The 24848-nt window shown below is 45.3% G+C and overlaps 2 protein-coding genes and 1 long non-coding RNA gene across 5 annotated transcripts; all 3 read right to left on the minus strand.

Annotated features, from left to right (window-relative positions):
- Positions 1-424: 424 nt before the first annotated feature.
- On the minus strand, positions 425-6744 carry LOC123127253 (uncharacterized). Of its 3 annotated transcripts, XM_044546871.1 has the most exons (7): positions 6461-6744; positions 6252-6374; positions 5380-5441; positions 3374-4930; positions 1857-1949; positions 1281-1757; positions 425-917 (listed from the first exon to the last, which is right to left on the minus strand). In XM_044546871.1, exons 4-7 carry the CDS (start codon positions 3392-3394, stop codon positions 663-665), a joined length of 846 nt encoding a protein of 281 aa, XP_044402806.1. In that variant the 5' UTR covers positions 3395-4930; positions 5380-5441; positions 6252-6374; positions 6461-6744; the 3' UTR covers positions 425-662. The 3 variants fall into 3 exon arrangements, with proteins under 3 accessions (XP_044402806.1, XP_044402805.1, XP_044402807.1); XM_044546870.1 differs by having other exon boundaries at positions 5380-6374; XM_044546872.1 differs by having other exon boundaries at positions 4795-4930; positions 6252-6744.
- Positions 6745-7207: 463 nt separating this feature from the next.
- Positions 7208-9399, minus strand: LOC123127254 (uncharacterized). The gene is made up of 2 exons (XR_006462213.1): positions 9012-9399; positions 7208-8838 (listed from the first exon to the last, which is right to left on the minus strand). It is a non-coding gene; the product is annotated as an uncharacterized lncRNA (long non-coding RNA).
- Positions 9400-11952: 2553 nt separating this feature from the next.
- On the minus strand, positions 11953-22996 carry LOC123127255 (uncharacterized). Its single transcript, XM_044546873.1, has 2 exons — positions 22041-22996; positions 11953-12238 (listed from the first exon to the last, which is right to left on the minus strand). The coding sequence occupies exon 1, from the start codon at positions 22732-22734 to the stop codon at positions 22042-22044; it is 693 nt and encodes a 230-aa protein (XP_044402808.1). The 5' UTR covers positions 22735-22996; the 3' UTR covers positions 11953-12238; position 22041.
- Positions 22997-24848: the final 1852 nt, after the last annotated feature.

Raw genomic sequence — 24848 nt, forward strand, 5'->3', positions numbered from 1 at the left:
AATTGCGACCAATGTAGAAAGACATGTAGTTTTACGTGCCCCCTAGTGCGGAACATGTAAATTGGGGGCCATGTCTTTTGACGCCGCCCCCTCCAACAAAACAAAGGTCTCCCCCACCCCCCCCCCCCCCCCAGTAATCATTTTAGAAAAAGACATGCAATAGCCAAAATAGATCGCGACAGGCTTAAAAAAATCTATAAATGTTTCATCGTCCACATTCTCCATTCGTTTGCGTGTAAGGAGCGTGTTCCTCGACACGACAATTAAAAACACATAAGCTGGTTGGATTGCATGGAAAAAAAATGACATGTATAGAGGAAGTCTGCTGTCTTTGAAACGAATACAGTAGCACACATTTTGACATTTAAAAAATATCATGTGCACATAAATTAAAAAGTATATGAATGTTTACTGAAAAATCAATAAAAAACTTAGGTGAACACTTGAATATAATGTAGAAAAAGGGGTTCCCATCATATATTATTCAAGCCACATTGTTTGGTGGACACATAAGAAACGCAAAACTACACTGACAGGTTCAACATGGCATAAAAATGAAAAAAGGTTCATCATACAGACTTCTACACAGAAATATATAGAATACCCAACAGATGAGTATTATAGACGCAGCTCTGCTTGTCATCAGTTGCTGTGCCTGGTGCCTAGACAAGCTTCTTCAAGATAACCAGGACATGGACATCATCCCTCTCGCTGCTCTTGAAGCCAATAAGAACAGCTGTGTTGACTTTGAGTCCTCTGCTAGCTGCGAAGTTTTTCCACTTCTTGCTGTCAAACACAATGCGGCCATCATCAGTAGTTTTGTATGAGATTTTTTTGAATCTCCGACCATCCACAGAAATACCAACAACCCCCTGTTCTTCAAACGGCATGGCAGCAGCAACTTTCTTGGGTATTTTCTGTCAAAAAAACACAAACAGACATGAAAAAATGTGAGTGTTTATATCAAAACAATCAAACTTTCTTTGGTCTTTGAATACTTTAAGAAAGGGGTAAAAAACACAATTCAGATTTTTTTTTGCTTGAAAAAAAGAGCATACTGGAAAAAAACTGAGCACGAATATATGTTCAAAACATGCTTGCAGATACTAAAAACTAATATATATGCATTGTGTGTTCACATATATATGCCTGTAGCATACATATATTCCCCCCCGCCCCTTCTCTTTCAAGGAATCATATTTGCATTGTGTGTTCACATATATATGCCTGTAGCATACACATACAAAAAAAAGAAAAAACGAAGACAAAGAGATACATACCATCATGCCCAAGCGAATGTCAGTCCTTGTCAGGCGGTGAACAAAAGCAAACCCGATGAAACCATCACTGAGAGGCAGCAGCCCTTGTAGCTGAGCATCCTCTGTCTCATTAAGCAAAAGCCCCCTAGTGCGAACAATGCCTTCACCATCATCGCTTGAAGCTTCTCCATCCTCATTACCTGAATCTGAATCTTCAATGGGATCACCCTCTTCCATAGGCTGTTCATCTTCAGAGCCGTTGCCCACCTGGAACCACAAAATAGATGCCGTAGGTGAAGGTTCATCCAGGTGGAACACCACCATCTGACCCTTGCCCAGATTGTTGTCTTCATAGAACTTCCTCCAACCTCTCCCATACATAGTGCTCTTTATGCGACCCTTGTAACACTTTACAGTGTATGCCCGTTGGTTTGACACAAACGTCACCTTCTCTCCTGTCACATTGTTGAAATGGGCCCTTTCATTGCAAGGCACAACCTGATTTGAACAAAAAAACAAAAAAGTTAGGAGTGATGTCACGACAAAAAGTTGTGAGTATTGTGATGACATTAGTACAAAAAGTTAGGAGTTGGTTACCCCTGCATTCTTGAACTCCTCCCATGCAACCATGCTGAAACCGCTTCCCTTGCTCTCATACTTGCAATGGTTGAAACAAACTCCACAAACCCCCTGTACACATCAAAAAAGGAAGCAAAAAAAATTAGAATGGATAACTCACTAAAAAAAACACTTTACAGTGTCATTCTTTCACCTCAGAAAACATATATATATTTCGCAATGTATTCATGCAGCTTAATGATTGCGAAAAAAGCCCAAACACCATGCTTACCCGATGGTACAACCAAAACAAAAGTACTTATGCTGTAAAAAGACTAGTAGTTTCAGTTTCAGGAAAGAGAAAGAAACGAAAGTGTTGCTGTACATGTGGTTACTATTACACTCTTCTGAAAAAAAAGGAATTACAAACAAAAAGTAGTTTCGAATAGCTTCACACAGGGTCCGTTCAGGTTCCTGAAGCAGAAAAGAACCAGACTAACTGAACCTAACTGAACTTAAAACACATAAAAACAGTATGATCTGCCACTCTCCAGCACCTTACAACTGCATGAAAAACACACAAAAACACCTCCAATCTATTGGCTGCTTGAACAATAAGGACACGAGAAAAATAACTAAAAAAATCCTAGAGTCGATTATAGAGTTGAAGGTATTAAACTTCGCTTGATCCACACAAACAACTACCCTAATCTCTTCAGATATGAGGTATATCACCAACAAGAACTTTGGCACTATGATCTGCCACACCGACATTGCCGATCGACGTGCGTGAGCGAGAGACACTAATTTTTTTTCTCGAATACGCATGAGTGTGCGTATCATTCATTAAGCGAGAGACACTATTGTGCATTCAACATGCAAGAAAAACATAAAAAAATAAACTATGGACGCAATTCTCTGCTTCAAACTACTAATCAGATATTTAATACAAAAAAGAAAAAGAACGGTACCTCATCTTGCGGGGGGATTATGGACATACAAAAATCCTATCTACTCTACTGGATACATGGGCACAGTAACACATTCCTACATTGCAGCAGACATGCACTTAGCTTGGGCGAGGACATCATATTGCTGACTCACAACAAGCCCCTGGGCTAAAATCTATTTTCAGACTAAGAAGCTAACAAAAAAAGGGAAATTTAAAAGACTAAAAAGTGAGGTTAACTTGGCGTTAGGTCTGCACCACCTAACAAAAAAGGCCTAGCAGCCGCTTACTCTGGCCGCCCCCTTTGAGACACTACAAAAATACAACTTGAACTTGTTCGTACAAACTACCACCTCCAAAAATCAATCCTCCAATCTGTTGATTGCTTGAACAAGTAAGGATACAAAAAAATGCCTATAAATCCTGGAGTCCATCGTAGACTTGAATCTACTAATCTACACTCGATCCCCTACAGATCTACGGTGTAGCATCAGCAAAAACAAAGACAGAAAGAAGGACCCCAATCCCCTACAGATCTACGGTGTAGCATCAGCAAAAACAAAGACAAGAAAGAAGGATGGGGAAGAAAAATTAGGGGGGAACTCACTGCATCAGCAGCGCCGGCCATTCCCCTCTCTCGTCCTCTGGTTCGTCTTCTGATTTGATATTGGGGAATGGAGAGAGACGATGTGGATTGAGCTGTGACTGCCCGTTCACCTCTTCTTAATCACCATGGGGGCGGCCGCTTCCACTTCTCAAAAAACAAAACAGCAAAAAAAAAGCCGCACGGAAAAACAGCCCAGCCCACTACAAAAGCAAAACGCTCGCGCGGGATCGCGGTTCCACAAAGAAGAAAAGGAAAATGGGCCGGTCCACGCCTTACACAGGCCGAAACAAGGGACAAACCAGCCTCAGCGCAAATCTACACGCTCAGCATCGGACGGCTGAGCAGTCGACTGAGACTTCGCCAAGTCTCAGTCGACTGATTTTTAGCGGATCCGTTTCTCTAACCATCGTATGCCTGAATAGTCTCCCTCAGAAGGCAAAAAAAACATGCAAACCGAGCAACAAAAAACAGCAGATATCAATTTTTAATCATGCTGGGAGAGAGGGGGGAAGGATGAATCAAGAGTCTTGATGCAGACTTTGTCGACCATGGCTTGTGGAAGAAGGTGACCTATCCCCAAGGGGGCGGACACCCCCGTACAGGGTTGCCGTAGTGTGTCCTTGTTGGTGTCGCAGCCCGCCAAGGTGCGCGTGTCATAATATGTGTCACATGATGGTGTGGTGCAGCGAAGCTGAAACTAATTGGCAGCATTCGGCGTGCAAAAAGAGTCGTGCCCTGGACACCGTAGGAACTGCAGCCACCGCCAGCATCACTCCGCCCCCAAACCGCCTTCCCTTACTCCATCTCACTACAATTGAGCTCGACTTCTTGCTCATTGCTTACTGGATGGGAAACTGAAAATGGAAGAACATTAATAGCATATTTGTAGTAATAGATCAAGTCTTGTTGGAGTAATGCAGGACTAATCGTTAGCTCTATGCATGATTCATACATGTTATCACGGAATGAAATGCCTCACTCTATGCATCTAACTATATAGCTAGCTCGTCCTTCTTTACATGTGTGATTCAACTGGATCCATGGGTTCCTATATCATTCATATGATGTCTTTGATGGTAAGAGAAATCATATGTACATTACTCACCGATGTCACAAAGTGTACATACGTAGACGGCAACAAGTGAATAGAAGCTCGCTCACTCCCATTCAACTCTTAAAATCAATGATGATCAACATACCAAGAAATCATCATGATGGTCCATGTTAGCTTGTTTTACTGTTCCCATATAGTCAGCGTGAATGGGGCTTGTTCAAAGAACAAAAAAGCTAATACTTGATAGAGAGATAATTCACACTTTCAAACTTTTTCAGGGAAAAGGCTATGGGCCGAAACGAACATCAAGTTTGACATGCTACCGAATTAAACAGGGCTAACAAGTTCAATAAGTTCACTTCCCAACCTTTCGAGGAATCTCGGATTTACACACAAAATGTACACCATTTGTTTATCACACAAATCAGGAGGCACCAGCAATCATATATTATTACTCAACAAGTTAACTGTAATCTTTTTATTGTACTTGAAAGACATGTGCCCTGCAAAATAAAAAAGAAAGAAAGAAATGAGAGTGGAAGTGTAGATACAGGCTTGCATCAGAAGAAAATATATGATAACAATGAGTCAAACAATACATGGTAGTCGTAGAAGAAAATAAGACTAATGGCAAAAACTCATATATTATAAGATATAATGCAGACTAATAATACTTTTGGCCTTGCTGCATAATTGTGCAGCAAACTGATATGCATTCGTAATTCCATTTAGATTTTAGTTTAACCTACTAAAATTCGTGATGTATCCAAATGTTAAGTTATGGCACTCAAATGCATTCCGTACATAAAGTCCAGCAAACCCTAAAATCAAAGTTTCAGTGAAGAACTAATCATTTTTAGCCCAACATTATTTAGAGCTTCATTTGTATTGGATACAATACATGTTCCTGGCCATAGGTCTTGAAAGTTTTTCTGTTCGTCAAAGTACTCACCTAGTTTGGAGCTCACTTCTTGGCACTAATCATTCAGAACTGTATACGAAATAGCAACACACCTGATGAATGCAACACCAAGGCTTACATTAGGAAGAGAAATCAACAATGGGAGTTCTAACTAAACTGACGAACCAAATGATCTTGCATGCTGCCTGCAGATCTACACATAACAGGGAAATGAACTATGAGTTCAGGAAATATGGAGCAAAAAAGGCCGCACAACCTTATACTTAAACGGAATAGAACACATATACCGCTGTTCTGACAGCAGCTCCAATCCGCAAGTAGAACATCAAAGAGCAGACAAAGAATTAAAGGAGAAAGGAAGAAGATCAAACCCTGTGTAATCGAACGGAAGATGACATGGATCCCCGCGAGCCTATTTTGGGAGCTTCAGCTACTGAACTTTTCTGGACAACACGCTTGGTTTCAAATTTTTTAGGGTATGTAACTCGTACTGTTGCATGGGTGAAACTTTAATTTTACTTGGGAGCTTTTTTCATTATAAACCATCTTATTCTGAAGCAAACGATTCCTCAGGTCTCCAAGGATTGAGGAAGCTCATGTATGTGGACTTCAGTAACAGCAATGTGCAAGTGAGCGATGTCCCAGTATCTGTCAGCAAATTGGTTTCTCTAGAAGTCTAAATCTCAAGGGAAACAACATGGGTGGGGCTCTTTAGAATATAGGTACTGAAACAAACAAATTTAACATTCCCATTCATTTGGTGCAATTAAATTTTTAGTTATTTTTAAGGCATGCATACATGACAGGTTTCAAAAATCACCGTAAGCTGCGTTGATGCATTTGAGACGCAATCGATTGAGCCGTAGCCTCCCACCAATTTTACTTGCACTTACATTACTTACTTGGATTTTTCAGACAACCTCTTTGGAGATTCAATCAATTGAGTGGTAGCACTTGAAGAACGGGTGCTCAGATGCAGCCATATACTCATATAGTCACCATGGTTGATCAGACGCCAAAACAAACTAACCAGGGTTAGGTTGAAGAAGAGGAGAAAGAAGAAAGATTCTCATTTCGATTTACAGAGCAAATCAAGAACAAAAGAGGTCACCTCGGGATGGATCTTGCGGCAGTGGAGGAGGCCTAGGAGGAGGAAAACACATCACGAGGCCTCTCTCTCCCTTGCGACCTCACCCAGTCCTTCCCGACTCTGGAAGCCAGAGGGGATGGGTGATGGAGCGGCGACCAGGGGCGCGGGGACAGGGAGGCGGCTGCGGAGATGCAAGAGGCAGAGCAGGTGGAGGCGGGCGGGGTAGCGGGGATGCTGGAGGCGGAGAAGGGACAGCGAAGCGGCGGGGTGTTGGGGGTTGGGGCCGGCGGCGTGCATGTCCAAAGCTGCACACAAGACAACCGGGGCGTTAGAAGCGGCGGCGCGGCGCGGAGCAGCGGGGAAGAGGGAAGGAAACGAATCAGGATTCTCTTCATCAGTTTTTTCTTGGATTTTCGCTAAAAGTTACAGCTACATAAAAAAATAATGATGTTTCACAATTTAATAGTGCCATATGGAAGGAATAGCCACGTGTTCAGAGACCTTCCGTCTTGACTCTTAAGAGAAAAATGAAATAGAAGTGAGAGAATTAGTTACAAACACATAAGAAAACATTAATATATGTTGCATATACAGAACTATGGCTTCGTTTTAGCTTCGGCTGCCTGCTGTTCAGGAAGCCGAATAGAAGTGGCCCACCAATCCATTATTAAGATCAACTTAAGCAAAAATTCAAAAAAAAAATCAACTTAAGAAAACATTAACCATCAGATGCCAACATATTTTTAGAGTTCAGTCAGATTATGAGGATTTAGAAGCAAGTCATTCTCTACAAAATTAAAGAGGAAGAAAATCAGGTTCATGCAACATACAGGGTACAATCCTTCATATTCGTTTCTACTTCTCCATCAAAGTACACCGGCTTCATCAGCGCATCAAATAAACATGGACATAAAAAGGTTCAAACCAATAAGGTAACCTACATTTGCTTGTACAGAAATGAGTTCACCAGTTTGCATTATTTCTGTGAATAAAATCAGGAAAATAGAAGTGGTGCTCATGCAGAAGCTGCCATCAGCAGCTCGTTATCAACTCGATCGCGGATCCTCCTTTCCAGCTCAGGCCTGAAGTGCCTGATAAGACCCTGCACAGGCCATGCTGCAGCATCCCTGAGGGCGCAGATCGTGTGGCCTTCAATCTGCTTCGTTGCCTCCTGAAGCATATCGATCACTTCTAGCTTTGCATTGCCCGTACAAAGTCATCGGTCTAAATTAACTACTCTATGTCTTGCTCTTTTGTCTACATATCATCAACACGAAAGCAGATGAGTTTGAAAGTTCACCAGCATGCTCTGCATTGCCACTTGACCACCAGGAAGGAACAATGGATATACTTTTGAAAATGGCAATGCACGTATCAAAACGAAGTGATTCAGATAACGTAAATACCAAGATATAACCGAACAGTATTACATTCAGGGGCAACACAATACATGTGGCAAATAAATATACTATCTCGATTTCACAAATGTTGCATTGGTGTAAAATACTATAGATGCAGGAAGTAAATTCAATCACCATATGTTCACTTTCCCTTTTTATCTCTATCTGCCAACAAACATGTAGAACAATGCATAGATTAAGACTGAGCTTATTATCAGTTGCAGGCTCCAACCTGTATAACCACGAACATGCATAGACTGCAGAAAGCATGCAAAAATACATCATTCAGTACTACTTAACCTGAAATAAATGTAAAATCGAACTCAAAATTCTCAAAAAGGAGAGAAGGGGATGACCTCATCACATAGCCAAAATTGAAGCCATGTGAACTAAACCACCTGTTGCAAGAGTGTGATCCGGGGGTGTTCCTATGCTAAGCCATGGTCACCAGTGGTGTGGATCCGGCGACTATGCAGATACATACACTTTTTTTTTCTGTGATTCGCATAAATGTTAACTAAAACACAATGAGAAAATAATTATGTAGCCACTGAAGCCAATTTCCATGAAGGGGCAATAACTATTTCTTATATCAGTAGCTTTATATGCTATATGCATCTATTTGTACACAGATAGATTTGCCCAAGAAATACATATATATGCATCTACTTTTTTCATAAAGCTACTCATATATGCACCTACACATATTATAACTGTCAAATTGCTGTCCTCGCTTTTCACCATGAAGCACATGTAGTATAGAGAAGAGGTTAGTGCAAAAAATTAAGGGGAAAAGGGCTATCATCTGGAACTGTACACCCTCAAGCAGCCGCTGCTGACCCAAATATGAAAGGGGAACGAAATTACCAGCAGGCCTTGCTTGGCCATGACGCCGGCGTGCAGGAGCAGTGCCCAGGTAAGATGTCGATCTCCCATCAACGGCCCCATGACCTGGACGTGGTTCTTGGTGCTTCGACAGCGCGATGAGGAGCATCATCTCTGTCCAGAAGTACGACAGCAACAAACACTCAGGTCGGCATCGATATCGCGCTGGATCACTTGTCCTGGGAACTCGCGTTGAGATCCTTCAGCAGCCGCTTGCCCCGTCCGTCTGCTGCTCCCGACCGCGACCAAGCCCCGCGAGTAGAGAGAAGAGAAGGATTCGGACTCACCTAGACCAGGGCTTCTTTGTCTCTCTTTAATCTGCCGCCCTTGCTGTCCAGATCCAGCCGCCACCCCCATCTGCCGCCAGTACCGCAAGCCCACGAGAATAACGACGGTGCACAGAAGCAGGAAAGCCGGAGGAGCGGCCGCGAGGCAGGAAAGCCACCGTATCAAGGGTGACGACGCAATAGCGCGTGCTGGAGAAGCCGAGGAGGTCGCTGTCTCGTGGGGGATTTTCTTTGAGAGAGAGATACAGGGGGAATCGCCCCATCGTCACTTCGTCAGCACGCCCGCACAGCCACCTACTGCCTAGCAAGTGGGACTGTTTCGCTGAAAAAGAAAAAGCACAAACCGACTTAGAGGCTGATCCCAACGGTCAATGGCGAAATTGACAAATCTGACCTATGGACGAAATCAAATCACAGAATAAACTGCCCGTGAAACTATTTCACGCGGCTGGCTTTTTTATGTGACGCCCAACACGAAGACGCCACATTACACTGTGCAACGCCTCACAGGTAGGTGCTACACGCCTGGCCAGCGTCGCACCTGTATGAACCGAAAATTACTAAGTCAGTGTGCAGCGCCTGAGAGTTAGGCGCCACACTATACAGCGTAGCGCCTAGCTTCTAGGCGTTGCACTAGTGGTTGCTTTATTTTGTAGTGCAATCATTAGTGCAGCGCCTGAGAGCTAGGCGCCACACTATACAGTGCAGCGCCTAGCTTTTAGGCTCTGCACAATGACTTAGCAATTTTTAGGCAGTCTGGTGTGCAACGCTGGCAGACGTGTAACACCTATCTGTGAGACGTTGCACAGTGTAGTGTGGCGCCTTCGTGTCGGGCGTCATACAAAAAGGTCAGCCGCATGAAATAGTTTCACGGACAGTTCATTCCATGATTTGATTTCGTTCAGAGGTTAAATTTGTCAAATTTGCCACGGTCAATACAGGCCCGATTAACCACAGAGCTCCATTTCTTGGGAGCTTAGTAACTCTAAGGATTCATGAGCGCAACGGGGACAATTGACCTCTTCATTTCCTTTATGAGGAACACGGTTTGGGAAAAAAATTATATCACGCAGTTGCATATGAGAACTTCATGGTCGGGAGCAGGTCATCTCGGGAGCCTGGGGTTTCTGCTGGGGAGGGGGGTGAGAGATGCTAGGAGGCGTGAAGTTGCCAGTTCTGAGGGCGGAGGCGACCCGGGAGAACTTGTCAATGCAGTTTGCACTTTTTTATTGTCATACTAATGCTGACGAGTCTTTGTAGTATGTTTTCAGGGCTGAGATGCATAACATAAGCATACATGAAAGAGTGTCACCTCTCTTGTGGACAGGGTAGGCCTCAACGGTCCATCCATGATAGGAAATGTAGACGGATGAAACCCCGTTAAAAAAGTAACACAATCCACACAACATGTAACTGCCCAACATCATCACAACGTCACAAAACCAGTGATTGCACAATAACTTGACGAGATGTTACCAATCTTTCCTTTTACGGGACACGAGCAATATTCTATTTCAGCAAACCAGCCAATGCTTTGATCATTTGGCACAACTTGATACAACTCTGAATATAACTCAGCTTCAGAGTGAGCTGCTATGTCCTTTGCCTGCAATTTGTAGAGCAGATAACAGAGATCGTCCGTGCTACCAAAGAAATGAACTGCCAGATCTGTTGAATACTGCCAGGATGCATGTAGGCATTAATTTGTACTACCTCTGTTCTAAAATATAAGAACTAGCCTGCCAAAACGCCTTATATTTTGGAATGGAGGTAGTAGTACAGTAACTATGCAAACATGCTCTTTCTGACCTTCTGTATGGTCAAGGTTAAAGAAAATGCATGATTCATGCACCGGTTTTCTCATTCATAGGATAAAATGGGATCATGTCAACAGAAATGTAAGTAGGATCAGAGAGAGTCATGTAAGGACTGAGACGCAAGTGGGGAATTTTGGATAGGTTCGTCCCCGATTAAGGGATTGAACGAGGAATCTTGCCTGAAGGATGAGCAAAATATAGCTACAGTACACTAGATAAATTAGTTTACTTCCTTTCTCACTACTCATTCAAGCATCGAACAGAATACATATAGCCAGCCTGGCTTACAACGGTGAGGAAGATAAACAGTGACTAGTGAAAGTTCAGAGTAAAACAGTATCAACTGAAGTAAATGCGACTGCAAGTAAAATGGATCACAGCCATTCATCCATCTGGTGCTCGAAGTAGTTCTACTGTCCGATAACTGAATCAGTATCTTCCTTATATGATATAGATACTGGTTCAGTAGGGTCCTGACACATCACCCTTGCAACAGTGAAAAATAAGGATGAAGAGGCGAATTTCAGGTTTCTATCTATACGGCTGGAAAAAAAGCTCGAAGCTCGCGAGCTAAACGAGTAGCTCGTGACTCGGCTCGAATCGACTCAGACTCGAAGAATAACGAGTCAAACCAAGCTTTAGTTTAAGATCATTTATAGACCAAGTTAAACGAGCCAATCTCAGGAATACTCGTGTAACTCGTTAGGCTCGGTACAAAAGATCAGCCACTCCCAATACAAAAAAAGATAAGCCACTCAGCACCCTACGTTCCAGGCGCACAACACAAGGCCCAGTTGTTGAAGGCCCAGCCGCCTAGGAGACTCATGCGTTACAAGGAAATTACAATTGTTTAGTGATATATATGTTTAATATATACATAATCATTTTTATCATTTTGGGTCTTATGTTCATATCTTTAACGAGCTTAACAAGCTAAACGAGCCAGCTCGCGAGTTATACGAGTCAAGCCAATCTTGGGTTTAAGCTCGTTATAGTAACGAGTCGAGTCGAGCTAGCTCGTTAACGAAACGAGCTCTAGCGAGTCGAGCCGAGCTGGCTCAACTCGGCTCGAATTCCAGCCCTGCGTTTGGGGTCCCCTGACAAGTTTTCTTCCAAAAAAAGGATGATGGGAAAATAAATAAATCCATTATTTGTGAAAGAAATGCTAATAAAGGCATCCAAGAGTAGAATGCGAGAATCAAAGATACAATTAACTGATTAACTCTGTTGCCCTATGGCTGTGCAGATGGATTGAGTACCTGTACTGCAGAAACACCACACTCAATAAATTCCTCTATGTGCACTACAGATTATATCGTGACTGATATGATTGTTCTAGTCCTCTGTACATGTCTACATGACAAAGATTCACCATCTGAGCTCTAGCAGAAAAAGAAAGCCTTAATGTACCTATCACAACAAAAAATACCCCAGGTCAAATTTGTAAAATAAAACAAAACTGATGCCACAAATAACCCAACTTAATATTCCTCCAGTGAAAATAACTTTCTGTTGATATCTGTACTACTATGAAGACTATAATGAAGGGAATTGGTGGTGGTGGTCCGTTTCATTCTCCTCTCAGGCTCTCACCCCCTCACACGTAGGATTGGCCTTCTCCTCCTTTGATTACATTTCCCTTCCTGCTATAGCCCAAGAGACGATATACTATGGTTGTCCTTAACAGGTCCTCATCCATCGCCTCCCCTCCACAACTCGAATTCAAATAAGACCACCGCGCTGCTCCTTCATCCCAGTTCTGTTTTATTCTTCTTTATTCCGAGCACAAAGACAGAAGACTGCATTACACACTGCAACTAATTTAATTACAACTTCGCTATGCCCAACAGACGTTTTTGTGACGAATTGTGTGATGAATCCAGAAGTCTGAGGTCAGAGAGGCTTTAAAAAGGATGAAAGGAGGCAAGGCAATGGGCCCTGATTGCATACCCATTGAGGTCTGGAGAGGCCTTGGAGACATAAAGATAGTATGGCTAACTAAGCTTTTCAACCTCATTTTTCGGTCAAACAAGATGCCCGAAGAATGGAGGCGAAGTACATTAGTACCAATCTCCAAGAACAAGAGGGCGTCCAAAGTTTCACTAATTACCGTGAAACTAAGTTCATGAGAGAGAGAGAGAGAGCATCGCTTAAGAAGAATGACAAGCGTGACCAAAAATCAGTTTGGTTTCATGCCTGCGAGGTCGACCGTGGAAGCCACTTTCTTGGTACGATAACTTATAGAGAGATGCATAGAGTAAAAGAAGGACATGCATATGGTGGTCATTAGCTTGGGGCCTACCATAAGATACCACAAAATGTCATGTGGTGGGCCATGAAGAAACACAAACTCCCAACAAAGTACATTACCCTCATCAAGGGCATGTTCAATAATGTTGTGACAAGTGTTCGAACAAGTGATGGCGGCACTAATGACTTTCCAATTAAAATAGGGCTGCACGTGGGTCAGCTTTGAGCCCTTATCTTTTTTGGTTTTGGTGATGGATGAGGTCATAAGTGATATACAAAGAGATATCCCAAGGTGTATGCTCTTTGCGGATGATGTACTAGTATCCCTAGACGGGGGAGGGGGTACATATATGAACATCATATCCAATCTGTTCTGAAACAACCATGTTTAGTTGAACATGCCAGTGTCACCATAACCTTAATAATGTGATGTTTGATGTTTCAAGTTCAACATAAAACATGTTTAGAGTTTCAGATACTTGAAGTATTGACTCTGGTTTTTTAGGACTTATAGGTTCATAGACAAAGCAGTTGAGATACCCAGTAGCTCAGTTAAAACGGGTATATCAGTTGTCTTTAGTTACAATTCATCTTTCCTGGCATTTTTTTCATGAGTTGTGGAGTTATCCAGCACAGTACTTGCTTGCCCTCCACATCTTTGGGTGTTGAAGTGTGTTATTATTTCCATTTGTTAGCTTCTGATTATTCCATTCCATTTTCTCTCTAAAGTTCCATTTTGTGGGTAAGGAAACGTGTACTGACCTGGTCAGGTGCTGTCCAAACATGTATCAATACCTTATAATGTGATTGATATGTCCTATTGCTGTACAAACCTGTTGCTTGTTGCAAAGCATCTCTATGTGGAGTGCTAAACTAACCCAAAAATAACTATCAGGAACAGAACTAAGAGCATCTCCAGCCGTTCGGCCCCCCAGGGCGCCTAAAAAGAGCGGCTTGGGGGCGAACCGGCACTAGATTGGCCCCTGGGGGCGCCCTAGCTCGCAGTCACGCCCCCAGGCGCCGGCCCAGGACGCGGCAATTTCGAACTTGGTCGTTCCCGCTCAAAAGACACCACAAGTCCGGCGATCACAGGACACAGTTCGGCGATCGGATAAATGTCCGGCGTACAAAAAAAAGAGCGCCACAAGTCTGGACGCGTGCGCAACGCACCACTCGGCGGGGTCGGCCTCCGGCGTCGGCGGAGTCGGCGTGCGCGGGCTAGGCAGTGTCGGAGCTGCTTTTGTGCTGGGCGGCGGCGGCGCGGCTTCGGTGTTGCTGGGCGTCGTGGAGGCATCAACGGGCTTGGCGGCGGCGTGGGCGTGGGCGCAGGAGTTGGCGGCGCCGTCGTCGTCGGCTGGTTCAGGATGAGGCCACGCTCCGCCATGTACCACGCCTTGAGCTTCTCGTCGTTGCTCTGGAGCATGTCCGCCCCGCCCATCAGAAAAGCCAGGTCGGTGTTCCTCTTCTTCGCGGCGACATTGGTCCAGAGCAGCTCGAGCTTGACGACGTTGTTCATCATCAACGCCGACCACAGCGCCCCGGTCTTCTCTTCACGCAGGGCGGCCCGGGCCTGTGCGTCGGCGAGGCAGTGTTCGATGGACTCCTGCACTCGCGCGGTTGCCGCGTCGGCGTGTTTCCCCTTCTTGGCCCCTTTGTTGCCGTCCGTCCGCCCTTCTGACTCGCCCGCCGTCGGCGCGTCCGGCTTGTAGGTCTCCTTGGCCTTGTCGAGGGTGCGCCGGACTTCCGCCCACTTCTCGCACTTGTCGATCCGCTTGTAGACGTGGAGGTACTTGAACTCTTGGTCGTTGTTGCCCAGACGATACAAGGCGAACATGCGCAGCAGCTGTGCCGAGGAACAAACAGTTGGCAGGCGCACACGGCGAAGAGAAGCGGGAGACCGGCGAGCGATACCTGATCCTCAACGTTGGCGCCGCTCTCCGGGCGAGCCGCGGTCTCCTCGACGATCTCATGCCATTTGTTGCACGCCGCCTGGATGAGCCCCCAATGGTTCGCCATTGCCTTCGACCCGCGCTGCATGTAGACGCCTTTAAAGTAGGGGTCGACGAGCTTGCGCTCGTCGAACTCGGCCTTGATGCGCTCCCAGTACGTCTCGATGCTCTGGTTCGTGCCAGTGGTCGGGTCGAGGCAGACGACTTTCCACGCTTCGGCGAGGCATTCCTGTTCCTTGGACGTCCACTTGATGTGCGGCTTGCCGGTCCTGGCCGCCCCCTTCTTCTTGCGCCTCCTCGCCGGAACAGTCGCCGGCTCCTCCTGCTCCTCCTCGTGCTCCTCCAGCTCCTCCTCACCGTACTCGAGCTCGCCGTCCATGCCGCCGTTGAGGTCCACCGTGTCGTCCTGGGTAGCGAACCCAGGGGACGCAGCGGCCGCGGCCGAGCCTGCCGCGATGATGTCGTCCATGTCGGCGTCGGTGTCGCCGAGGTGCGACGTGGAAGCTTGTGAGAAGGGCAGGGCACCACGGCGGAGAGGGGGCGTCGGGGAGGACGCGTAAGCCAGCGGCCAGTAGTTGTACGGAGGGTACTGCACGCCGGCGAAGGCGGGCGAGGGCATGCGCTGGGCCAGGTGTCCATGGGGGAAGGTGACGTTGGGGTTGAACCCACCGTGCGCGTCCCCGTCGGAGTAGCCCGACGACGGCGTGCATCCCCATGGTTGCGGCGACGACGAGAAGCCAGCCGGAGAGCCGACGCTTTGCTGGCTCCAAGGCGCGTACTGGGCGTGGCCGCCGGGTGGATTCATCATCCCCACGCGAGCCGCCTCGGCCTCAGCTTGATCTGCCGCAGCCGCACGCGTCGCGTTCTCCCGAGACTTCTTGGCGATGGCCCTATTCCGCCGGTCGGCAGTGACAGCCTCCCGGCGCTGAACTTCCGCCCTCCAGTCGGCGTTTGGCATGCCCGGTGGCTTGGACGGCGGCGCCCTCGGCTTCCTCTGTTTCGGCTGGGCGACGGTGGCGGTCGCAGTTGTCGCGGCGCGAGGGATCACGTACTTCTTCGGCGGCATGGCGGCCGGCTAGGAGGCGAGCGGGAGGGAGGTTGGCGGGAGGAATGGAGAGAACGAGAGGGAAGTGTGGGGGGGAAGCGGGAAGAAACGGCGGGAAGAGGCTCTCGACTCGCCGACAGAGCGGCCCCACGCCCCTTTTCGCTTGCGCCAGCGCCCCTAGGCGCCCCACAGCGCGCCGAGTTCGGCTCGGGTCCGCCGGCGCCAGTTTCGGCCCAAGCCGGCGAAAAACGGGCTATTCGGGGCGTGACTGGGCCGATTTTTTGGCGCCGGCGCGGCAAAAACGCCTGGGAAGGGCCTGTTGGGGGCGTGGCTGGAGATGCTCTAAGGCATATCAGGAACAAACAATTATCGATTTTGCAAATATTCATCCAGTAGAATCTGGATTCTGGACAACATTATGTGAGGAAGGAGGGAGATGGTACTAATAGTCAGCATACGCATTGGATTAAAATTGCATATTCAGTTAACCAACAACAGAGGGCCAAAAGTAAGCAGCACATCTTCAAGGTAACTAACTACAGCAAAGCCACAAAGCATTATACATGTCATATTTACCATATTTGGTCTTCAAGGGGTTCGTTCGTTCCCGCCCCCAAATATATCTTTACCTACTAATAAAGCGCTTATTGCTTCTGGTCGTACGTCAGCAATTTTTCATAAAAGTCCCTCTCTTTCTAAGAAATCAACCCGCAGTCCCTGTTTTTAAGTGAAAAAAACGTTTCGTCCGGGGTTGTAAATAAAAAAAACAGACACGAGCACGACTGCACGAGCTCTCCTCTCTCCCACGCCTCCTGATCCCAGCCGCCAGGAGGCACGCGGCCCGTGCGGCGCTCGATCCGGTGACGCGCCGGCCGCCGCCGACGCCGGCAATCACAGCACCCTGCACCACCGTTCCACCTTAGCTCCTCATCTTCCCCGCGTGCCCGAGCTCCTCCTCTCTCCCGCGTGCCCGAGCTCCTCGCTGTGTGCCGCTCGGGAGGGCTTGCGTTCGCCGCTCGACCAAAGCCACCGCGAGCTGGTCGTCGTTGCACTTGCTGGCGACCTGGCCGTCCCCTCTGCACCACTTTCACCTCAAATTTGGACGCTCATGTGCTTGTGGATGTTCTCAGTTATTTTTTGCACACAAGGTGTTTGTGTGTTTGTCTGAACCAGTTTCAGTCACAGATCCTTGAGGTAAACTCCACATGAATACATCATGAGACTAAATCTCCTTTCATATGATTCAAAACATGTTATGATGGTGGGAGTGAATCGGGTTATTAGAATAATGGTTTGCTAATTAATTTACATCATGTTTAGTCTCAAGACACATGGGTACGCCGGCTCCTATTGCTTAACAAATGTATATCTGCAGATTTTTTTTAATCATATAAAGAAGTTACAGTTAGGTGTTGACCTTTTTTTTTGCCTAGACACAGCACCTCCAACAAGATCTGGGCACTCATAATGATATATATATATATATATATATATATATATATGTGTGTGTGTGTGTGTGTGTGCATGCTTTTTGTTTTTGCTGCGCATTTTTTCGATTTATCTTTGATGCGCATTTTTAGTTTTAATTGTTGTTTACCTTCAGCCGACCTAATTGAGCTATCGGAGGTGTTGCGGTCTTTTAGCAAACATGCCCTATATTCTATGGTTTGGCATCTACAGGATGCCATCTCTGGTCATGGATCCACTATGGCTGCTTCGTCCTTCACTTAGGACTTTCTCACCCCCACAGAGATCAGAGGTAACCCACGCCGTTGGAAATTGTTGCTCAAGTTCTTGCTTCAACAAATTTTGTTTCGGATATAATTTATGGCCATGCCATGTATTAATTATCCTTATAATGTTCATCTGAATTTGCAGAGAAAAATATATCTTGGAAGCAGGAACCCTTACCTCATAAGATGGGTGAGCTGTAGGATTTGGTTCTGTTGAACTTGAATTAGTTTTTGCTCATCATGTTCTCTGTATTAGGAATTCAGGTGCCTTCCAACTCTAATTTTTTCGTATTGTTGGTGCATGCTGGGAGTCACATTGTTATGCATGCTAGCAAACATTAGGATTGGAATCTTACCCTGTAGGTTATTAATATCTTTTCCACTAACCGAGATTCAGCAATTTAATTCGTATGGTCGCACAAGCAGTTTTGTTTTTGGATTTGTCTTGACAAACGTATTGGGTACATCAATTTAATTCGTATTAAGATCACACAAGCAGTTAGTTCCGTTACACTTGGGTCACCGACGGTTGCCGTGCAACTATGCTCCTCTCATGTTGTAGTGGCTAGCTGCTGCAATTCACGGATCATGCTCTCATGGGAAGGAGGCTGTGGCTTTCTCAATTGATCAGAATAACAGAACCCCACATAGTTCTTTTCTAGATATATATTGTTATTTCTGATGTTGTGTGGACCATCAGAAACCTGATGTGTGTGTGTATCATAGAATATCTTGCTATTTATGTATATTGCTTACCTTTCATTCCTGTACCACTTCTCTAAATATAAGCCACTTCTTTTCTATTGTTAGCGCTATCTTTTGATGTTAATGCACTAAAAATCTAAAGCCTTTCCCTCTGCAAAATGTTGATATTAGAGATTTTTTTTGTGGGAAAATGATGATATTAAAGCTATGCGTCTTATAATCCGTACTGTATATGACAATGCGTATTCAGTTATATTATGTTTGTAGCATGGCATTTTTCCATTCCTTTTTTTCCTGATGAATCACATGGTAAATTTTGATGTACAATGACTGCTCTTGCAAAAAATGTGGAATTCAGAGAGGGACTCTACAACAAGCAAGGTTTTAGGTTCTGAATCTAAATAACCTCTTCTTCAGTTCAGTCCTAGAAAAAGCTGATCAGAGAAACAAAGAAGCAACAATGAATGGGTCCCTTTCTTGACCACACAAGAGTTGTCTGTGTGCAAGTCATGAACCGTTTGTCCATCAATACAAGTGCGGGATTTGAACATGTTAATTCTGACCTTCTGTTGGGAGTTTATATTATACCTTTCATGCGAAGTAGTTACATTTATCACATGGAAGACAATGCCCATGGAGTGGAAGGTGGAGAGATTCAGACTTCGGAGGATGTTAATATGCTCATAAAATTTCAATTAAACTTGTAGAAATCTTCCATGTAGCTGTGATTGTTCTCTCCGGACATGGAGGATCAGTTCTTGGACAAATTTATTTGTCTGTTGTATGACTTGCCACCACTTTTTTCCAAAATTCCTATTCACATGTTATCAAACCATAAAGATCAATATCTTAAAACTTTAGTAGAATTAATCTGCCTTAATTTCTGGACTCTAGCATTTTGTGCTTCTTCACAAGTTCCAAGTTGTTATTTGGCGATTAATTTAATTTGGGTTCTTGGCACTCGCTCATGCAGGTTATGACTATGCCGTAGGTGACGTGCGGAAAGGCGACCAAAGAGTACATGAAGAATTCTTGCTATCAACTAGGGCTGGATGCCCCCAGGAAGAATGCCGTGAGTCAACTTTAATGACTAATATGTTAATTTCTTCTAGCTACACAATATGAGATATTGCTTCTTAATTAACGCTTACTGCTACGTAGTAAGATGACAATGGGATTTTGTTTCTCGAGATGGCACTCAGTAGTAAAAGTGGTTTATACTTCGAATAGTTGAGCAGAAAACTGGCGTGTCATGGCTCCTAATGTTACAGAGCAAGTGGACAGACTCTATCCCCCCCCCCACCCCCCTCTCTCTAGACTTTGTTTTCTAGGTTTGGTTGGGTACAAAAGGCTAGATTCTGGTATATATTCATTGATGCAGAAGCTAGAAGCTCATTGATATTATTTTTCTTGCCAAACATACAAAGGATTGTGCATAAAACTTCCAGCTTGAAATCTACATCTGGGTTACGAGCTTTCTCCAGAATTTAAGAACATCGTTGTGGACATTTAGATATTTTTGTAGTATTCTTCAGGGTCTTGACTTAATTTCTTTTCACACAGTAAAATATTAATTATATGTTGTACAGTAGTAGTACTGTGCATACTATGTACTCAAGTTCATTAAAGTCAAAGCAGGAAAGGAGATCAGAGTTCAGGGCATGTTCAGCCCCACCCATGCATCAAGGGAAATATATATGACGCAAATGATAACGTGTTCTGCTAGATGACATAGTACAAGGTTCAGCAGCGACGACATGATCTCAAACATGCCACTGGCATGGCACCTATACTAAACTTGATTTGTTCTCTCAATATGGAGTGTTAATCTTCTCCTCTGCATAGTACAAATATTCCCTTAGCTCAAAGGATATAGACATGGTGAGTTTGGTTGGAGGAAATAAGAATGATTTATAAAAGTAATAAAAGGGAGATAATGCTGCTTGATGTGTATGGGGATTCTGAAGATATATATGATTGATACTTTCCCTGCATGATATAGATTAGTCGAGGTTTGCGAAGTTCTCTATAAAAGAACTATGTGGGGTTCTATTATTGTATTATTTCTAACACGTAAAATATTTAGGCCCCCGTTGCATTGCAAGGGCAATCAGGTCATGGCAGAATCAAGTAGGAACTAGGAAGTAGGAAGGGACCAGTCCCGCCCCCAGCGACAAAGACTTCGACAACGGTGACGGCAGTGTGTCCCGGCGAGCGTGAGCAATGGAAGCATAATCTCCAAGTAACTGACCAAGACGTTGTCCAGGTCACACGTCGAGGACTTCCTGCCGCCACCTTGGCTGCTGTTGTTGTCCCCTCAAATAAGCCATATAAGGTTAGTTCCATACACTGCAAATGCAACTTGCAAGCATGGGGACATGTACAGAACACAAGTGTCATACACACAGAAATCATCAACTTTGTGTTTTAATTGTCTGAATTACAGGCATCCCTAGCTGCACTTGCAGGTCAAAAACATGTGCATACTTCGGTAGGCACAACAAGCAGACCTATACAAATTTGCTACAAAGGCCTGAGCTACTGAATATATATACCTGTAATAAAAAGAGGCTTTCCTATCGTCCTCTTTCATGTTCAAGTTCCTAATGAAGCAGCCATGAAAGACTGGGTCAACAATGAAATAAAATAGAAAACTAAACCCACTGTTCATGATCTTTGTGGAAGAAAACACATACGATTCTTATTCTGTAAGAGTTGTTTGTCTTTTGAGTTACTGCATAGGCAAAATGCCAAAATTCAGTGTAGTCTTTTCGGTTAATCTCATCATCATGTAATTAATATTCTGTGAAGACTACAATATACAGCGAGGCAATGAGAAGAACTGGACCTGGTGTGTGAGTGTATAAATATACAAGAAGCTATTTTTATCCAATCTTGCTATTAATGACCATGTGGTGTAATCTTGGGCTATTTGTTGTAAATAGCTAAAAGTGGTTCATAATTCTTGGTGTGTTTTGCTGTTTCTTGCGCTGGAGGATCTGCTCCTTCCCCACGCGTGCCCACGAGGACAAGGAGTCATAGTGGTGGCCACTAGCAGCGCCAGAAGGAGCGTCCATTCAAGCACATTCAACCAGGATGGTGTGCACGTTTTTTTAAAAGCTCAGGCTCCTCTTTCTTACATGAGTTATTCTTAATTATTGATTTGATCTGTAGGATTTACATCAGGTTGGCACAATTTGATGAACTTGAATTGTTTTATGTTGGTCATTATAATTTTTGTGAGTTTTTGTTGTTAGCCCGTTGCAACGCACGGGCACTTTTACTAGTAACAATATAAAAACGAGTCCTGAAAAGAGAGAAACACTTGCATTTAGTACTCAGCATCAGACTTCTTACTACAGTATTTCAGTTCATAATGCTCTAACAAATTTCGTTTACATAATGCATAAGATCACTAATTTGTGTACCAAAATAACTCCTTCTGCTCTCTTTGCGAAGCCTGTGTGATTCAACCCTAGATATTTTGCAACTTACAAGTTCAAGATAAGAATCAAGGTAAGTTTGCTTACATCAGTCACTCTCGTTGACTTCGCTGCCTGCGCCTGTCCGACGGAGGCCGTCGTGCGCGGTAGCAAGAGATGGGTCGATTGACGCGGCGGTCTTGAAGGAGTTCCTGGCTTCGGCAGCGAGGCCCCTCCTCTCGTAGCACTCGCCAAGCAGGGCATGAGCGCGGGGGTTCTCGGGGCTAAGGCGGACGGCCTCGGTGAGATCCGCGGCGGCCTGGTCGAGGCGGCGGCGGCGGTTAAGCGCTAGCGTGATCTCGGCGCGCTTGGCGAGCGCGTCCCCGCGCTCCCGCGGTTCCAGGGATCGCGCGAGCGGCGGCGCCAGGGCGACGTCGAGGGTGCGCAGCGCCGGGAGGCGGTGACCCTGGAGGTCGAGGGCGAGGGCCTTGAGGATCAGCGGCGCTGCGTCGCGGGGGTCGAGCGCGATGGCGCGGTCGGCCTCGGCGAGGGCCGCGCGGGCGAGCGGGCCCGGGGGCTTCGGAGCAGCGGCTCGCGCGCGGGCGAGGAGCTGGGCACCCAGCGCGAAGTGCCGGCGCGATTGAGCGGCCGAGGAGCCGCCGGCGCCGCGGCGGAGACGATGGGCAACTCGGCGGGGGAGGGAGTGGAGGGCCACGAGCATACCCGCGGCGAGGACGAAGAGGAGGCACTGGACGACGGCCTCCGGCCAGGTAGCGGCGGCGCCAAAGGCCAGGACTGTCATGGCTTGATCTCGGTGTGGTTCAGCTTGGGTCGAGCTCACTCTTGAAACTTAAAAGTTGGAACTTATAATGAACGGAAACACCAAAAATCTTACCTGAGTTTGTTTTAAACTCGCATACACTCATGCATACACTTATTTCTATAAACGCATGCACGCAGGACCACCGCCACCACCGGCTGTTGGCCTGCTAGTTTCTTCTTGAAACTATGTAGATGATCTTACTAGGGTTCTCCTCTCTTGACTTGCTGTCCCCTAACAAAGAAGGCTAGGGTTTACTGTCCCTTGGTCGGCTAGAGTTTCTCGTTTGACGTTCGTCGTCGTTTCGACGGTCGCTGCCTGCTAGAGTTTGTTGGTCTTGATGATCCGACGAGGAGGCTTCTCTATAGATTTGTTGTCGCTTAGCAAGAATAGCTAGGGATTGTTGTCCTCTGGCGGTTCCTGTCGCCGAGAGTTTTTTTCTTCGATGTTCCTCGTTGCGCTGATTGTCGACGGCAATGAAAGTCCTTACATGGAATTGTCGCAGTATGCTCTCAACGACGGCAGTACGTGAGCTGTTGGATCTTCAAGGGCGGGTGAGAGCAGATGTGATCTTTTTGTCTGAATCTCATCTGAACAAAGTTAAGGCAATTCAGTTGAGGATTAATTTAGGGTTCGATTCCCTTCATGTTATTGAAAGCGATAGTCGCTCTGGTGGCCTCGTTTTGTTTTATAATAATGAGTTGGAAGTGGTTCTGAACTATATGACACGAAATTTTATCAATGTTCTGGTTATGAAGGGGGATAGGTCAGATTGGCGATTAACCGGGTTCTACTTGGGAACCAGCTTGGGACCGGTGTCATTTGTCTTGGTGTTATTTTAGGGAGTTTAAGGGAGATGCTACAAGTCTATGGCTAGTAGTTGGAGATTTTAACGAAATTCTAATGCCAAGTGAGAAGGAAGGTGGGAATACTTGACCACACCGTATATGCTTCAAGCTTTTAGTGATTGTCTATTTGAATGTGGCCTGGACGGAGTTGAGTTTTTGGGAAATCGGTTTAAATGGAGACGCGGTGATATCCGGGAGAGACTGGATTGGGCGGTAGGCAATGAGGGATGGTTAACAAAGTTTCCACTGGTGGCAGTTGTTCACGAGCATCATGTGTACTCTGATCATCGGTTATTGTTGTTGAACATTATGATGGATCTCAGTTCAGGAAATCGTACTGCAAAAAGTTTGGGGCCCGCTGGTTATGTGAAGAAACAGTGAACGAAATCATTAATATGACGTGGGCAAAAGAGAGATTAGCTGGTATGTGACCGTCCTTGGTTGATAGGACGAAGGTTGTACATGCAGATTTGCACCAATGGGACAAAGATGTCTTAAAAGGCCTGAAGAAGTGGGTGGGTAAATTGAAAAGGAACTTGAGAAACTTAGACATGGGGTTTTTTCTCCCGATTCCATTGCCACGCAGAAGGAAATTCTTCTTTTGTTGGAGAATATTATGGGACAAGAGGAGATCTTCTTGCTTCAAAGAGGCAGGACGGAATGGTTGTTACATGGCGATAGAAACATGAAGTTTTTCCACAATATGGCCATGACAAGAAGAAAAGAAATTGTATAAAGAAGTTGCTCGATGACACGGGAATGTGGCATCAGGGTACGGCTGAAATTAGTGACCATAGTATGCAGTAAGTTTCTAGTTTATTAACAACTGACGTTGATGTTGCTGATCAAAATGTCTTGGCATCGGTTAAAAGAATAGTAACACAAGACATGAATAATGCTTTGCTACCTCCTTATTCGGTCGAAGAGGTCAAGAAAGCATTGTTCGATATTGGCGATCTGAAGGCCCCAGGACCGGATGGCTTACATGCGATATTTTACAAGAGGTTTTGGCCCTTGCTTGGAGAAGATCTTGTTGATGAAGTGTTGAAGGCCGTCAATTCAGGTACAATCCCACTGATTGGAATGACACTACTATAGTTTTGATCCTGAAAGTAAATTCTTTGGAGAAAGTGACTCAGTTCCGACCTATTAGCCTATGCAATGTTGTTTACAAGGTAATACCAAATATGCTAGCAGCAAGGCTGAAAGTTTTTTTACCGGACATTATTAGCTCAATGTAGAGTGTTT

This window comes from Triticum aestivum, chromosome 6A (assembly GCF_018294505.1).
Source record: "Triticum aestivum cultivar Chinese Spring chromosome 6A, IWGSC CS RefSeq v2.1, whole genome shotgun sequence".
Taxonomy (NCBI): domain Eukaryota; kingdom Viridiplantae; phylum Streptophyta; class Magnoliopsida; order Poales; family Poaceae; genus Triticum; species Triticum aestivum.

Bases quoted from the DNA above. Each gene is read 5' to 3' on its own strand.
- LOC123127253 (XM_044546871.1), bottom strand. From the start codon at position 3,394: ATGGCCGGCGCTGCTGATGCA. The intron at 1,950-3,373 runs GTGAGTTCCCCC...TGATGTGTACAG, and splicing joins TGGCCGGCGCTGCTGATGCA to GGGGTTTGTGGAGTTTGTTT. The intron at 1,758-1,856 runs GTAACCAACTCC...TGTTCAAATCAG, and splicing joins AGGAGTTCAAGAATGCAGGG to GTTGTGCCTTGCAATGAAAG.
- LOC123127255 (XM_044546873.1), bottom strand. From the start codon at position 22,734: ATGACAGTCCTGGCCTTTGGCGCCGCCGCTACCTGGCCGGAGGCCGTC.